This window comes from Neomonachus schauinslandi, chromosome X (genome assembly GCF_002201575.2).
Source record: "Neomonachus schauinslandi chromosome X, ASM220157v2, whole genome shotgun sequence".
Taxonomy (NCBI): domain Eukaryota; kingdom Metazoa; phylum Chordata; class Mammalia; order Carnivora; family Phocidae; genus Neomonachus; species Neomonachus schauinslandi.
In genome coordinates this window covers 125096608-125114530 of record NC_058419.1, presented here as the reverse complement: position 1 = coordinate 125114530, position 17923 = coordinate 125096608, and the positions used below count along the sequence as shown (strand labels likewise).

The 17923-nt window shown below is 51.1% G+C and overlaps 1 protein-coding gene across 1 annotated transcript in view; it reads left to right on the top strand.

Moving 5' to 3' along the window:
• The window catches only part of XG (Xg glycoprotein (Xg blood group)), a 17144-nt gene extending 1475 nt beyond the window's left edge, over window positions 1–15669 (top strand). Inside the window, exons 2-8 of the mRNA XM_044911636.1 lie at window positions 370–432; window positions 3387–3449; window positions 6348–6395; window positions 9291–9332; window positions 10331–10366; window positions 11794–11910; window positions 14044–15669. Of these exons, the coding sequence (XP_044767571.1) occupies window positions 370–432; window positions 3387–3449; window positions 6348–6395; window positions 9291–9332; window positions 10331–10366; window positions 11794–11910; window positions 14044–14060 (386 nt within the window). The 3' untranslated portion in view covers window positions 14061–15669. The remainder of the gene's footprint in view (window positions 1–369; window positions 433–3386; window positions 3450–6347; window positions 6396–9290; window positions 9333–10330; window positions 10367–11793; window positions 11911–14043) is intronic.
• Window positions 15670–17923: the final 2254 nt, after the last annotated feature.

Sequence of the window (17923 nt, the reverse complement as noted above, 5' to 3'; positions counted from 1 at the left end):
CTGAGCGCTGGAAAATACCGCGTGATCAGGGGGTATTGTATGTTCTTCTAATGGATTTTTAATTAGGCTGAGGACAAGTTCCTTTCCCGCTCGTTTGTAGGGTTCCAAATTATGTCCCGTTCAAAAACGCCCACCTGTGTGCCCTGTGCATGGCAAGTTACCCTCCGTGTCTCCTTGGCTTCAAAAACCTGGCAGACCCAGTTCCCATACATTTCTTAATAAAATAAAAGGAAACAGTGTCAATAAAGTCTTCAGCAATACAACAGCGCCCAAAACCTAAAACCTAAGACCAGGTAGAGCCATGTGAGGCTGGGCTAAGCCAAGGGCTTCCAGAAGCGTTCCTAAAATCCCCTTGCTATTTTCTGACAGGTATCTACCCAAAGCCGAGGCCACCCCCTCGCCCACAGCCTGGCGGTTCTGACGGCGGTGGAGGTAAGCGCATTAAGACGGGATTCAGAAGCGTTGGGGATGGATGCACCATCCGCACTGACGCTCTCGAAATTCCGTCCTCGATGGTGAAATGGCAGTGTTTTTCAAATGCCCAGAGGCTGTTTTATAAGGAGTGCACTCCAATGTTGGGGATAGAGGATCCACCCTTAAATCCCTCCGTCAGGGTGCACACCCTCAACTCCATTTGCTGGAATGCTCTACACAGACCCCATGCCCTCCCCAAATTCCCGGCCATGGCATCCAGTGTCCTCCAACATGGCATCCATGTCCCCTCCTTAATGAGGGGTCATGACGGACGCTGGTCACAGCTCACAGATGTTTCTGGAGATCCCACTTGAAGCAAAATTAATAAGAAATCATGAGCTCTATCATGAGCTCTCCGGAGTCGCGAGACTCAGCTTCTTGAAGATGCCACCGTGTCTTCGGCGGCTGGCCCTTACTAGATGGCAGGACAGGTTTCCGGAAACTCCTTTCCCAGGGGTCCCCACAGCTCTGGGCGGGTGTCCCTGATGGAGCGATTTCTGTGGAGAGAAATTGAACAGGTCACTGCCTGATTTTGCATTTCACAGTTTTATGAGACCCCGGGTCAGACAGCCGTGCATATCCACGGGGTTTCTCAGAGACTGGACAGAGACCAAATCGTTAATATGGGGAAGGGGAAAGAGGCGCAGGCTGACTATGGATGGTCCTGCAAACCCTGAGAAGTTCCCCTTGGATGTCACCTGGGTCCCAAGTAGCTCAGTCCTGTACACACGCCCTGGGAGGGCAGGGGGCATTGGAACTCCATGGGGAGAGAAGGGTGGGTTGTGCAGACAAATTTTGCCCACGGATGCTTAGGGCATCCTAAGTCCCCAAACATGCATCTCTGGGGCCATGTCTTGGCTCTTGGGGAGAAAGCATGCAGGCTTCAGGCATCTGGGAGCAGCAAGCAGGTGGACGCCTTCTGTAGGGTTTTCCAAGCAGGTGGATGCCTTCTGTGAGTTTTCCAAGCAAGTGGATGCCTTCTGTAGGGTTTTCCAAGCAGGTGGATGCCTTCTGTGGGTTTTCCAAGCAGGTGGACACCTTTTGTGGGGTTTTCCATTGGATGCACATCTTCCAATGCTGAAGTTGGCTGCACGCATCTGCATGGCATTAGCAACCGCCAGCTCAAACGTGAGGGCTGTGGGGTCTCTGCCAGGACCTGCCTCCCTGTGGGTGCAAGAGACACCTGGGAGGTGGGCAGGCTGCGGCTTGCGGCCAGTGCCGTGACAAGATACTCAGTTTCCTATCTGGGGACGGCGATCGTTGGCCATGGGTGCTGTTGCTGCCCCCTGGAACCCCCTTTGCACCCCGACACCCCAATACAACTCACATCCAGCTGCCGGCTTCTGCAGATAGGCTGCCCCCCCCCCAAAGGCCCCGAGGTTTATTCTGATTGTAAACACGGACATTCCCCCATTGGCCCCAGCGGGCAGCTCAGGGCCCCTCGCCAGACTTCATATGTCAGCATCCCCAGCAAAGGGTCAGGATATTTGGTGCCTAGGAGAATGTTAACAAAGGCAATCACTGAACCCCAAACTGAGCTTTGGGGACCCAAGTGCACATTAAATTTCACTGTATTTTGATTAAAAGAAAAAAATCCAAAACCAGCTCAGGGTGTAAGCAAGTTTATTCAAAAGAGGGCAGGGAAATTCTGGTGAGCACGCATCACCATATTCCACTGTCCCACACGGGGACGTGCGGGAGGCTGCACGGTGTATCCGACGTGTGTGTTTGCTGACACGACCGAGCGGTTAACTTGCTTCTGATACTCTGTGCCCGAAAATAGCCCCGGATCCCGCAGGGTAAGGGCTCAGTCCAAGGGCACCGTCGCCAGTTGAGACAAGAGTTGCAAATGCAGGTTGTCCCCTGAGCTTCTGAACGTCTGGCTATAGATGGGCGGTTCCCAGGGCTCCGTTAATTTGCCAGACTGGCTGACGGGACTCGGGGAAAACACAGGTGATAGTTTACCCTGCAGGGTCTGATAAAGGATATGCACGAGCTCTTGGGGGAACAGGTGCATGGGGTGAGATCTGCAGGGGTCCCGAGGACAGGAGCTTGTTTCCCCGGGAAGGGGCAGTGCGTCCCCCATGCGGCATGTGGATGCGTTCCGCAGCCGCGACTCTCGCTGAACCCCGTCCTTTTGGGTTTTAGGCGGGCTTCAATCACGGAAGCACGATGGATTAAATCGTGGGTCACTGGGGATTAACTCCACCTCTGGCGCCTTCCCCGTCCCCAGAGGTCGGGGGGCGGGATTGCAATTTAGGACCCGCTCATCACAGGGGGGCTTGGTGCCCCCGGCAACCAGCACCCATCTTTAGGGCCTTTTCAGAAGCACCTCCTTTCACGTCAGCTCAGGTATGTTTGGAAATTCCACAGGTTTCAGTATCCAGAGGCATTCCATAGTGTTTCCGTGAGCACATGCTCTGTGCCGAGGCTGGTTCTTGGTTCTCGGCGTGGGGGTGTGGCAGCCACCAAGCGGACGGGGATGGATGGGGCAGTGGGAGCTGTGGGGTCCCACCCAGCGTGCAGGTGGTCTTAGCACAAGGGCTGAGGCAGGAAGAGAAGCCTCGGTGCAGAGGGCATGTGCAAAGGTCCTGGGGCCTGGGGGTCTGAGATATGATGGATCACTGCCTTCCTCTGCGTTCTGCACCTCCCTTCAACTCTCAGATCATAAGGGGCCCGTCCAAGCACCTTCCCTCCCCAGGCTGCCGGGTCCCCCGTACCTTCTCCCCACAGGAAGAATGGTGTCCCACCTGGACGGCACTGGGAACACCTGCAGTTTGGTCCCACCGTCCCGGCGTCCTGCAAATGGTCTGCCCCGCTCTCCATAACGTGCCCACGCGTCCGTCATGCGGGCTGGGGTTTACGGAGCGCCGTCCGTACAGGGTCTCAGGGATGGTCTGTGCACCCCGCAGGTTACTTCGGCAACACGGACCGGGACGACGGCCGCTACCCGCCCAGACCCAAGCCGCCCGCAGGTATGCCCGCGGGTTCTCTCTCTTGACTGGGGAGGTGTTGGGGAGGCCTGGGTGCAGAGTCGGCCCCGAGCGGAAGATGCGCTGCACAGGGCATCTGCGTCCCACGCGTCCCACGCTGCGTCGGAGGGCGTGCTCCGTGCGCCTGTCCCCTCTGCAGGTTTGTGTCGTGGGCAACACGGGCCACGGGGCAGATGGCACTGACAAGTGGTGGTTGTGTCTGTGTAAACACGCGCGTGTGTGTGTGTCTGCGTGTACTCGTGCGTGTGCGTTCCTTCATAGCTCGGCACACACCTGGGCTCGTGCCTTTTTCCGGACACTTCTGTGCATGTAGGTATCCTGCAAGGCGTGATGTGTGCTTGGCTTTGGAGACACCCAGCTCTCTATGTGTCTCTGTGCTCGTATAGGGATCCCCGTACAGACCTTTAAATATGCACCTGACGTGCGCCCATCCGTCTCTGCACGTCTTTACTCATGCACAGATCCCTTATGAATGCATGTACGTATTTATACATCTTTATATTCGTGTACGGATCCCCGTACGGACCTTTAAATATGCACCTGGACGTGCGCCCGTCTCTATATACCTTTACTTACCTATATACCCCTTTATATACATTTATATAAACATCTCTATATGCATATGTCTCTATATATCTTTACCTATGCGTTTATCCCTTAAATATTTTATATATATTTATATAAACACCTTTATATGCTTTATATATACATATAAATACATGTATATATATACATATAAATATATGTACATATAAATATATATTTGTGTATATATTTATATAAACACCTTTATATGCTTTATATATATTTACATATAAATACATATATATACATATATATACATATAAATATATACACATAAATATACACATAAACGTCTATATATACGTAGGTATATACACACATACGTGTATATATACACATATATATATATGTATATATATGTATACATATACATATAAATATGTGTATATATACATATAAATATATGTACATATAAATACATATAAATATATATTTGTATATATATTTATATAAACACCTTTATATGGTATATATACTTTATATATATACTCTCTATATATCTTCACTTGGCTGTATATCCCTTATATATGGATGTACATTTTTTTTTAAGATTTATTTATTTATTTGAGAAAGCGAGAATGAGACAGAGAGAGAGTACATGAGATGGGGGAGGGTTAGAGGGAGAAGCATTCTCCTCACCGAGCAGGGAGCCCGATGCGGGTCTCGATCCAGGGACTCCAGGATCATGACCTGAGCTGAAGGCAGTCGCTCAACCAACTGAGCCACCCAGGCACCCTGGATGTACATATTTATATATCTTTATATTCATTATGAATCTCTTCATATATATTTATATAAACACCTTTATATATGTATGTCTATATATCTTTATTTAGCTATATATCCCTTATATATGTATGTACCTATTTATATGTCTTTATATTTATATATATATATCCTTTTATACATTTACATAAACACCTTTATATACATAAAATCTCTATCTTTATTTATGTATATATCTCTTTATATATGTATGTACTTATTTATGTCTCTGTTACATATACACCTTTTATAAATATGTATGTATATATCTCTTCACTTGTACATGTGTGTATATCTATCTATCTATATCTTAATATAGGTGTTAGATACCTTTATGTACACATACATATATATAGTGTATATATGTATTTATATCTGTATTTCTACATACCTTTATATTTATATATGTTTGTATGCATGCACACCTCTGAATATGTATGTATTTCTATATTTGCGTGTTTATATATATATACTTCTCTAATATTGCATATGCATATACCTTTATATATGTATAGATATATCTTTATATGTGTGTAAATATGTTTATATATGTACATAGAGACAGCTTTAAAAATGTATGCATATATTTTGAGTATATATATCTTTATATACGTATATCTACATATGTATGTGTGTGTTTATATCTTTATGTATATTTATCTACTTTTATCTGTACGTATGTATACTGTTATATGTGTATGTATCTTTGTACGTGTACTTCTATATATATCTATGTATACTTTTATTTGTTCGTATGTGTGTATATACCTACGTATATAGATAGACGTTTATGCACACGTACACAGGTATGTATAAAGCCTTTATGGACGTTCTTGCTATCACTGGAATGGAACCACCCGCCGAGAATTTTCCCTAGGTAAACAAAAGCAGGGGTCGGTCGGGACAGAGCCCTCTATAGTCTCGGGCTCCAGGCTGTAATGCATGAGGCTTTGTGTCCCGTAGGCGAGGTTTCTCCTCTGTCTGGTCGTGCCCGATGTGTTCCAGAAGAGGGAAGGCCTCCGCCCCAAAACCTTGCCAAAGGGCACATGCAGGGTGCGTGTGCGCCTTCTTTCTGCGACGCTCAGCACCGTGAACAAACAGCTTTGTCTTCAGGGCTGTGATGGTCACGATCAGCCAACCCTAAACATGCCCCTAAGAGAGAAGGTTCACGATGGGCTTCGCCTTTCCGGTCTGCCCATCTCGTGAAGGTGCTTCTGTACGAGGGTGTGGGTCCCGCTCAGATCTCTCTGCAGGAGGACGATGCACCTGCGTGCGCGGGGAGCCGTCCGGGTCCATGTGTGCTCTCTGAAGGCACCGAACTTTCCACAGGGGGTCTGTCTCGGCGGGAGTTGTCCTAGCAGAAAGCTGTGACTTTAGGCGGGCAGCCTTGGACGTGCCCTGGTGGCTCCCGCTCTTTGCCACCATGTGGGGCTCTCTTTGGGGTGAGTCGTGGGCACGGCTTTGCTGCCATCACCAGGAACCCCATGCCTCCCAGCAGAGCATCCCTGACACGGACCTTCTCTCCCGCAGGTGGTGGGAGCTACTACCCCAGCAATGATGGGTCCGGAAACACGCACGGTACGCCCAGCGCCCGGACCCCCGGTGGGCGGCGGGGTGGGGGTCGTCTTTGCTGGGCTCCCCCTTGCATGCCCATCCCCGCCTCTTCCTGGGGTCCTGGGTGTTGGGGCTCTGTGTGCTGGCGTCCGGGGTTCGCAGCCCTCTCCGCACTGACCGTCTGGCTTGGCCGCGTCCTGCTGTCCAGGGGCCCCCAGCGTCCAGGTAGCGGGAAACAGAACGGCATACAGCAACACTCACCAGGGGGACAACATCCAACACACTGGGGGCTTTTTGTTAGGCGGCTGATCTACTGCCAGCAGAAAACATTTCGGGGAGGCAGATTCTGCCAGGAAGGAATAGAAAAGTCCACAGGAGTGATTCGTGGGGTTCTTGTCTACACTGAGCTCTTTGCAAACGGATCAGCGGGTCTCAAAGCCCTCAGACGCTCTCTGCTTCCCTAAGGGAAGACTGAGAACAAAACGTCGTCGCTGGGAAAACGAAATGCTACCGATTGATTATTTTTTTTTAATTGGGATACAATTGACATGGAACATTGTATTCGTTCTAGGTGTACAGAGTAGTGATCCAACATTTATTATATGTCGCAAAGTAATCATGGCTCTAAGTCTGCGGAACGTCCATCGGCACATATAGTTACAGATTTTATTTTTTGTGTCCATCGGCACACACAAATTTTATTTTTTTGTGTGTCCACTGGCACACATAGTTACAAATTTTGCTTTTTAAATTTTTTTAAAAGATTTTATTTACTCATTTGACAGAGAGTGAGCAGAAGCAGGGGGAGCAGAGGGAGAGGGAGAAGCAGACTCCCTGCTGAGCAGGGAGCCCGATGCGGGACTCGATCTCAGGATCCTGAGGTCATGACCTGAGCTGAAGGCAAATGCTTCCCCGAATGAGCCACCCAGGCGCCCCACAAATTTTATTTTTTATTGTAAAATGAGAACCTTAAAGATTTACTCCCTTAGCAACTTTTAAATATAGGATACGGGATTGTTAACTAGGGTCCCCAGGCTCTATGTGACGTCCCAGGGCTTATTCATCCTGTAACTACACGTTTGTACCTTTGAGTCCCCTTTGCCCATCAATCAACTTGTGGATTGATTTCAAAGCATTATTTTTCTTTTCCGTTTGGCATGTGTTAAGCGTTTTGAGCACCATGAATGAATTGAGTGACTTATCTTTTTGGCCAAAACTAATATTTGTATGGTGCGTTGGCAAGGGGTATGGTCCTTTCGGAGATGTGGTCCCATTAACCTCCCTAACCTCTGAAGGGGAAATTTTTATTTTATATCCCATTTTCTAAAGTAAAGGTGAAGCATGGTGCTCAAACAGTGTGCTTTAAGGGACAGATATCTGTCGCCCTATAGATGGTCCCGTCCCCATAATGCTGTCCCTCCAAGGTGCACACGCTTGTATGGGACAGGCGGCGTGTGAAGGGTCCTAGTGGAGAGGGGTCAAAAGCTGTCTCCTTTAAACTCAGTGTGCAGATGTGATGTGCCCATCATCCTCTTTTTTTGGAAATTGTGGGACAAAAGCTTATTCGATATTTTTATAAGCAGCCACGTTGAATGTTGCATGGTCAGATGACGCCCCCACAACCCTCCAGGCCAGGGAGGTATCCCAGTCCGGGGATGTGTTTACCCCATGCACCTGTCTCTGATGGTTCTCCCTCCGCGAGGATCCTTCCCAGAGCCTTGTTTTGTTCTTTGCCGGATTCACAAGCGGGAAAGAAATGACTCATCTAGCAGTGTTCCCAGGAGCCCTAAGGATGCCTACATTTATTCCCCAGGAAATTAGTCAGGGCTCTGATCCCACGCCGCCATGTCTTGGGGACCTGTCTCCCCTCCGAGTGCAGAAAAGCACACTCATCAGGATGACCATTCACCCTGGGGACACAATGTCTGCAAACCCCCCTCCCCTGACCCCATGCTCTCGGGCGGGGCCAGGGTCAAGCTGCAGGAAAAAGCGTGGCTGATGCGGTTTTCCGGAGGGCCACGCTCACTGGCATGTGAGGCTCTGGGAACGCGCATCTGGCCCCATCCGTGTCTGGACCCCTGTTCTGTGGTGCTGAGCTGCGCCAAGCTGTGAGTCAGCTCTCAGACTAGCACCGAGGATTGGGTTCATGCATCAGGTGACCGCGTCACCCGGCTTCTCCCTGGAGGTGGCAGAACGCGTTGGGCATGTCCCTTCCTCCTGCACAGAGGACACCAGTCCTAACAGCTTAGTGATCTCATCCTAGCGACCTCATTTTACCTTAATTTGGAACGTTGTTACCTTTAAAGACCCCACCTCCAAGCGCAGTCCCGTTCTGCAGTTCCGGGGAGCTAGGACTTCAACATATGAATTTTGGGGAGGGGGACACGGCTCAATCCGGAGGCAGTTGATCAAATGACCCATCAGTGTTTAAACAGCACCCACAAAAATGCTCCCGCTTCCAAATTAACGAAATTAGCACCAAGCGGTCCATTTATCATCTCAAACCTTCGTTGAGAAACGGTCTCCAGAAATGGGAAGAAGGTGCCAGAAATCTTCCTGTTTCACTGGCCGGGATGACTGTAGTCTGTGCCCACGGCACTGCCCAGGCTGGCCTCATGGCAAGTGTGTTTGCACGTGAGCTAAGGCAAGCGCCCGGTCTTCGGGCATGAGCATGGCGTGTGCCCCAGTCTCCATGAGCTCCAGAGGGTGTCAGGGGAAGCCGTGCATCATACAGGCTGAGCTCAGCCGCCGCTTCTTGTGTGGTCAGAGGCCGCCCCGTGGTGACTGTGTCTCTTCCCTTTGCATGGGGAGGGAGGGCCGGAAATCTCCGCAGCTTCACGCTGCATCTTGCTTCGGGTGTGCTGGTTTTCTGAGTGGTGTCGCCGAAACTTCTGGACACGTGGTCTTTCTGTCCTGCAGGAGGAGGGCACTCTAGACCCAACTCTTACGGAAATACTTACGGTAAAGGAATTATTTCTTACGAGCTGTGTGCGGAGAAACTGTCCTTGGGGAGAACTAACACCCCATCTGGGCGCTGGCGGGAAGCTTGTCCTATTGTCTCCTGCGTGGAAGTTAACTGACCATCGGGGTCTAATTCGTGTGCTCACCGGTCACCAAAGTTGCTTTGCATGCAGCGCAGTCTCACTTTCTTGCAAGGAAGTAAGTAAGCCCTGCTTACAGTTGATATTGTGTGTGTGTGTTTGTACATGCGTGTGTGTGCAAGTGTGTGCCAATGCGCGTGCATGCGTGCATGAGTGCAGATGGGTGCACGCCGCTGCACACATTTATGGTTGTATGTGTGCATATGTCTGCCTCTGCATGCGTGTGCATTTGGCTGCACACACACGTCTACTTGCTAATGCACACGGGCATGTCTTTCTCCTGCGCACACGTGTGCCTCTGTGTGCATGAGTCTGTGCACATGGATTTGCATATAGATGTCCATGTGTCTCTGTGTGCGCACTGTGTGCGTGCGTGTGCAGGTGGATGTGTGCACGTGTGTATGTGTGTGGCTTGTATGCGTGCCTGCAGGTCTGTTTGCATGTATTCTGCAAACGTGGGGGTGTGCACGCCTGCATGTGTGGTGGTGCGCGCATGGGGGGCGGTGCGCGCATGGGGCGCGGTGCGCGCATGGGGGGCGGCGTGAGTGTGTGCACCTGTCCGTGGGTGCACGTGCACGTTGCGTTTGTAAAGGTGTGTGTATATCCCTTGTCCCCTGGAATGGAAGCTGCTTTGCCCTGTTGCTACGCTGGCCCCTCGCACTCCTCAGCATTGGATGTAGCGTCCACAGCCCCCTCCTGAGGCTGAGTGTGCGCCCCCTCCTCGGGGAGAAGGTAAGCTCCCCGCACACGGAGATCCGCGTCCGCGGTGCTTCTCGCTGCATGCCCAGCCTTTCCGCGGTGCCCGGCGGTGGAGACTCTGCTGAATAAACCCATGACCATGTGCCTTCCTCTTTACAGGCGGAGACGGACACTCGACCTACGGGAACCCCCAGGGTAATGGATCCGTGCCGCTCCCGTCTGTAATAAAAACACGTTCTTGCGTAGCGCTGTGGGCGGGCCAGCAGGGTCTGGACATACTGTCTTAACCCACAGGCTTTCATGGAGCAGCCTGCCTCTGCGGGGTGCTCACCTCCCTGGGGGCTCAGAGAAGGAGGGCGGAGGGTGGGTCTCGGGGCTCCGAGGGCAGGGAGGGGCTCGTGGACCTGTCCCGGGGCCACCGATGGCTCATGTGTGTTTGAGCAAGAGCACGAACGGAAGCCAAGAAGGAGAACGGGAAGGAGGGTGTGGACATTCGGCCCTAGAGAAGCCCCCTAGAAGTCCATGCCCGCCCCAGAACAGGTCAGACAGGGCAGGGGTGGAGGCCAGGAGGCCCACGCTGGTCACACGTTGTTGGCAGAATGCAGCCTTTTAGCAATCCCGCCTTCACGTTGAAGATGAATGCGCTCGCCCCGACGCCAAGCTTCTGTGCGTCACAGATGCTCCGCGAGAAGGACGCATGGAAGCGCTTTGCAGCCTCTGCGTCCCGACGCACGTGCACAGCCTCGGGGTTGTGGGGTGTCTGGGCTGGCGTTCGCAGGACAGCCATCCCTACCATTCTCTCGGACACAAGCTGGGGGCTGGAGGGGCCAAGCCCAAGACAAAAATCGAGGTGGCACACATGGGGTTTCATGGAACGGATGGGGTCCTGCGTCCAGACAGAGGGCCTGATGCCAGACCAGGGTGGGGAGAGGGAAGTGATGCTTCCTGCAGGCCACAGTAGCCAAGCCAACGTCCCATGGGGGCCACGTATCCATCCCAACAACACACCAGCTACTTGACCCACTCTGAGAGAAGACACGGGTGGTTCTCGCCAGTAAAAGCAATGATTTCTTCTTTCTCGGGACCGTTGATTTTTGTCACGCAGGGTCCCAGGCAGAGAAACCAAACTGTTGGCAGTTAAGGTTGCCTCCAAGCTGTCAAGGTTAGGTGTGTGCCTGTGTCCAGACCTTTGTGGGCACGTGTGCATTGAATATATTTTGCAAGGGTACAAACATCCTACTTCGAAAAAGGTACAAACCCATCCAATTCAACAAATCCACGAAAAACAAATTGGAAAAGGTACAAACCCATCCAGTTCAACAAATCCACGAGAAACAAATCGAGTGCCTCTTATTTGCAATACTCTGCCTTGAATGTCCTGAACTGGTAAGACGTCATCAATAATCTCGAAATCTTCTGCTTATAGAAGCAGAATCCTTTCCTCGGACTTCTTGTTCTGATTTGCTCTTTTTTATTATTATTATTATTATTATTATGTATTTTTTCCTGTGCATGTGAGGGTGGGAAGGGCCCAAGGTGAGATTGTGGGATGATTTACAATGAACGGCTTTCTCGCCGGCCACATGTTTTCTGAGACCCTCTTTGGTTTCTCAATCCCGCAGGAAACATGGTAGCGAAAATCGTGTCTCCTATTGTGTCCGTGCTGGTGGTCACGCTGGTGGGCGCCGCAGCGGGTTTCTGCCAACGCAACAGAAGGAGAAACTGTTTCAGGACAAATGGTAAGTGTTGGGTTGTATAAAAATAGTTCCTGGAGCCTGTTACGGGGCTGGGTTATTTCTGGAGACGTCCCATATAGCGGCCTTGCTTAAGGAAGTGGTTTTAAGTTGGGGCCTCATGGGGGATGCTTTTCCGGTTTTTTCCCCATATTTTTAAGCAGCTTTGTGATCTGCAAGAGTGGGTGTTATAACTCACATAGACTGAAACGTTCTCAGCTCGGGGTTGCGATCAGGGGGGCTGATACGGTTTCGATCGATCGTAAGGGACTCGGGAAATGTTTGGGTTGAGGCTGCGATGTTTGTATTCCTCTCCAAAAACAAAAGTATGCAGGGACAGAATTGGAAGGCTTTCTGGTGAATTTGTGCACAGACCCCATGGAAAGGGGTGGGGGGCCGCTGTGGCTTTCTAGTTCAGGATTTTTGGGGGTCCAGTCTCCTGGGTTTTGGAGAATCACGCCTGGCTGGCTACCCTTGGGGGCAGGGGTGGTGGGTGCTGCCCGGTGGCCGGCCCTGAGGACCAGTCTGCAGGGAGGGCCCAGACACAAAGAGGGGTCTTATTGCACAAGCGAGCTGAGGGTGTGTGGAGGTGTGGTCCCCACAGCAAGAACCCACATCGGACTCCATCTGGGCTTTGCAGGGGTGCGTTCACCCACATCTCCTTTGTGTCCCTAAGGAGGGAATCCTGCAGGAACGGTGTTTTAGGTGGGATTGCAAAATCCCAAAACCTGCCCGGGGCCTCCCTCTGCTGGCGGATGGGGAGTACTGACCAAATCCAGACACGGGGGAGCTCGGGTCTACACCGCACCTGGCCCCCCACCCCGCCCCCCCGGAAAGCTTGGGGAAAACCGCGTCTCTGAAACACCCCTCCCGTGGCTGGCAGCTTCCATGGTCATTGCAGACACACCGAGCGTGACTTTGGATTCCATCTTCGGGCCCGCGGGCATTTCAGAACCCAGCAGTGTAGACCTGAATTGGCTTTTTTCCTGGTGCCTGCCGGAATTTTGTGCCCAACCGCCTCACCTTACCTGACTTTCTTTTTGCAGCACCTGGAGTTGTTCTTATTTTGTTTTGTTTTGTTTTTTTTTAAATGTGGGTCATGATCTCCCTGTTTATCTGAGACAAAGCCTGCTTTATTTGTTTGTTTGTTTGGTTGGTTTTTTTGTTTTGTTTTCCCTGCCTGGAAGCTCTTTCTGCTTTTTTGGAGGCTAGATAAACATCCCATCTAGTTTTTCAGTTGGTCATTCTTTTTTTAATATTTTATTTGTTTATTTGAGAGAGAGAGCGAGCATGAGCAGGGGGAGGTGCAGAGGGGGAGGGAGAAGCAGGCTCCCTGATGAGCAAGGAGCTCGATGAGCAAGGAGCTCAATGCGGGACTCGATCCCAGGACCCTGAGATCATGACCTGATGCTTCACCGACTGAGCCCCCCCAGACGTCCCCTCTGTTAGCTATTCTTCAGGGATGAGGTCACCGGGTCCAGCGGAGACCACGTCTGCCTGCCCGTCTGTTAAAGCTACGGTCCTCAGACACCAAGACTGCACACTCGCTGTCATATCATGAGGGGACCCCCCCCAAGGTGGGCAAGACTCATCCTAGGGTTACCTGGTCTTGCCGGCTGCCAAACCTGCAAACCGTCTAACAAGTATGAGCATGGCGGCTCCATCTTGGGTTTTGTTTATGACCCAGGGTGCGGGGGAGGGTCTCAGCATTGCAGCGAACTTGGCTCCACGCAGTCACGCTGACGTTGCTCGGCTGTGCGGTTGGGTCCGGGAGGTCACCTGTCAGCTGAAGGACGGCTGACATGCCGTCTTGGCAAGTTGTAGGGGGATGAGTTTGCAGTGTGCAACCTGCGGAACTGGACGGGTGTGGCAGCTCCACTTTGAAGCTGCCACACCTTCTGGACACACACTTCTGGGCATGGGGCCACATACGGGGCAACAGGTGGACTGTTTGAGCATGATGCTTCAGCTTTATTTGGTAAACTGCAAGGAATAAAAGCTCCCTCTTCCGAGGTTGCGAAGATTAATGAAACCCACATCTGTAAAAGGGGGTTTGGGCAAATATTAGCGGCGACCAAAAAGATATAGTTGGTCAATTCATCCTAGCTGTGACACATGGTTGCCCATCTTCCCTTCCAGAACCAGCACACGTATGAGGGTTTCGAGATCCAGCGGTCGCTTAGGGAGAAGCTCGGTGTAGACCAGAACCCTGTTCGCCGCTCCTGGAACAATTCCTTTCATTGTCGACGTCACCAGCCGCCCTGACGTGTTTTCTGTTCGGCACAGATGAGCCGCCTCCCAAAGCATCCCCAAATCCGCGGGATGAGGTGCGTTTGTGAGGATAACTGGGCTCCTCCTTGGGTCGAACGAAGATTATTGCCTCATCTGTTGGTTCGATCGCGAATGTGGATAGATGCTGACTGTGTCCTGGGTTCCCAACATGACCTCATGGTGCAGGACGTGCACGTGGGCGACCCGTGCGTGTCGCCCCAAAGCACGGGGAGTGTCCCAGGGCACGGGGTCGTGGGTTCGGGTGCTGTCTTCTGCTGGGGTCTCAGGAGCACCACTGGGGGTGGGGGGGTTTCCAGCCAGCTCTGGGGAGAAGCTTGACCCAGGCTGAGTGTTCATCAGGGAGCCAGCGCCCGCCGGCCCGGCTGATGTGGAATGTGGGATTCTCACCACTCGGGGTGGCTTCGACCAGCCCTCCATCCCCTGCCCCCAACCTGCAGAGGCTGAGGCTGGGTTTCGGGATTGTGCATGCACGGTCGCTCGAGTGCAGGCCATCTCGGGGGGGGGGGGGGGCGGGGGAGGCGGCCTGGGATGCTTTTCCTTTTCCTGTGAAATCTTATGGTTTCGAGATTTCTGGGAAAATAGGGGATGGCGATCACGATGTGTGACTCTTGACTGTTCTCGTATTAGTTTCCATCTGATGCTCTCTAGGTTTCTGTTCTTTAGGCAATGCCATCCTTTTTCTTAGTTTATATATATTTTTTTAGACCCATAGTAGAGAACCTTAAAAAATGCTCAAGCATCTGAAATGCATACTAGCTATTTGCTTCTATGTTAGTAAGATTTTAGGAGGGAGGGAAAAAGACAGTTTGGGCTTATTGGCATAGTTTCATCCAACTTAGGTACATGCTTATAGGACTTTTGGGCTTTGCCCTAAATATCAAAATAGAAACAATTTTTGCCATCTGCAGCTGATGGAGAGGACCCAGAAAAGTCCTAAATATGCATGCTTTGTGTTCATCATCATGGATTGGGACCTAGGTCTACAAAGAGGGGGGGCGCCAAAAGCAGAAAGCCCTAAAGAGAGCTTCCCAAATGCAAAAGGGAACTTGCAGCTAAGATGGTGGTGTCTCATGTCAGGGATTCATGTATGATTTGAGCCATTTCAAGACAGCAGCCCGCAATTCCTGTTGGGACGGGGATGTCCTAGCACGCTTCTCAACTGTTTGCACCCAGGGACGAAGCTGCACGGTTGCCGCACGTTTTCTGTATGTGAGTTTCTTTTGATGCTGGTTAAAAGCGTGTGTGAAGGTGTGTGCATGTGCAAATGCATGGATACACGCATTTGCACCTTCACGTACAAACCTAGATGCAGTGGAAGCATTTATAAAGACATCTATCTGTCTGTTTTGTTTTTTTCCTGTACCTGTCATACATAAATTTTCATCATTCTAATAAATGTAAGGGGCGCCTGGGTGGCTCAGTCGGTTAAGCGTCTGCCTTCGGCTCAGGTCACGGTCCCAGGGTCCTGGAATCGAGTCCCACATCGGGCTCCCTGCTCAGTGGGGAGTCCGCTTCTCCCTCTTCCACTCCCCCTGCTTGTGTTCCCGCTCTCGCTGTGTCTCTCTCTGTCAAATAAATAAATAAAATATTTTAAAAAAATAAATGTAAAAGAAGAAAGAAAAATACTGCGGTTGGCTTGCCATGTTCTTGCTTTCTGTAATCCCCACCTACAAGGAGGAGGCAGCATGCCGCAGTAGGTCCACGATTCAGGAAGCTATCTACGCAGCTTAGTGCAGTCCTGGGCGGGGCAGGGTGCCCATTGGGCGTGTGTCTGCCTGTGGCAGGGTGTCTGCTCCATTCCGAGGGTCACGGCAGGGGTTTGGGGAGCAGATGGGCACCTGTCACTTTGCCGAGGGAGACGAGTTGTCATTGGCGCCATCTGGAATACGATGGATGGTGAACACTTAAACGTAGTTACAAAATTAAGGGATGAAAATCACCCCCGTGGGGGGCATGAGGGGGCTCAGTGAAGTGTCTGCTTTTGGCTCAGGTCGTGATCCCAGGGTCCTGGGATCGAGTCCTGCGTGGGGCTCCCTGCTCGGCAGGGAGTCTGCTTCTCCCTCTGACCCTCCTCCCTCTCATGCTCTCTGTCTCTCATTCTCTCTCTCTCAAATAAATAAATAAAATCTTTAAAAAAAAAAAAAGAATAAGAATCTTTGAATCATGAGTACTTGGAGGCATATCTTTTTTGGGGTGGGTGGGGATTATATAGCAGAAGCATTTTATTGATTGATTGACTGGTTGATGCCTGAAGTGTGCTTGACCCAGAGTGTTACATGAGTTTAAGGTGGGGGGGGGCATATGTCCTTCAGGAACTCCCCCTGCATCCCGCCCCACCCCCAGGGCCACCAGGATGGCATGCTTCCCTGCTAAAAAGAGGAGAAAAGTCACAATTAGCTGCATTCTGCATGCCCATGAAGGAAGGAAAGGATGGTATTGACCATATTGTGTAAAAAGCAACACTCCCAGTTCTTCCTGGGAGCTCGAGTGGGTGCCTGGGGGTCCGGGCCTGGAGGAGCATCTTCACGCTGGAATGGAGCAAAGCCACGGAATCGAATTTTAGGCAGGTCTAGAGAACGGTGACCACCACGGGAGCTATACTTTTATTTCCATTTTCCTGCACGCCCTTGGAAAGACCTTCCGCTCCCCTCCCCAACCACATATCCATGGCGAAGTGCAATGCTTTCCAGTGGGGGGCGGGGGGGGAGTGTGGTCACGCTGATTGCCGTGTGACTTGTAGAGTGGGAAGAAGAAATCACACACACACGCACACACACGGGCACACAAATACCCAAGTTAATATATTCCAGTTGTAGCCTGCAGCAGCTACAATGTGACCTTATTTGGAAGTAGAGTCTGCAGCGGTCATGAGCTGAGGTCATCCCGGAGGACGGTGGGCGCTAACCCCACAGGACCGGCGTCCGTGTGAGAGGGGAAATGTGGACACGGACACGCTCGCAGGGAGAATGTCGTGCGCAGCTCAGAGTGAAGCTGCCACAAGCCGAGGACTGACCAGACGCTGGGAAGGGGGCACTGGAGCAGAGCCTCCCCTACAATCTTCAGAAGGAGTGCAGCCCTGCCCTGCCCGGATCCCAGGCTTCTTGCCTCCAGAACTGAGAGAGCGAGAGAATAAATGTCTGTTGTTGAAGCCGCTGAGTTTGCAGGATTTTGTTATGGCAGCGTGAAGAAACTCATGTGTCCAACACTACGTGCTGGGTACGTGTGTTCCTAATTTACAAGAAAGGATGGGGAACTCACTGAGCTTCCCTAGGGATGTAGCCGTGAAGCCGGTCAGGATTCATCTCCGGACTCTGAGGCCTAATTCATGAGTTCACAGGCTGCCTTCTGCATTTCGAGCTGTGCAACCTGAGGCAAGTTAAACAACCTCTCTGGGCTTCAAGTTACGTCATCTGAAGAATGGGTGTAATCATGGGCTCTGCTTCCCCCAAATGGTGAGGTTGAATGAGCTGCTGTGTGACAAGCATTCCCAGCCGTGCCTGGTAGGTAGCGAGGGCTGCAGGTGGGATGGGGGAAAAAATACAAATAAACTTCTTTTTCTTAATATAAGTAGAATTATGCTCATTGCAATATATAAGATATTTGTTAGAGTCAGGTGAGAAGTTGAGACCATGAAATCAAAACTGCAGACACTAACTAAAAAGAAGGAGTGTTCTGGGGCACCTGGGTGGCTCAGTTGGTTAAGCGACTGCCTTCGGCTCAGGTCATG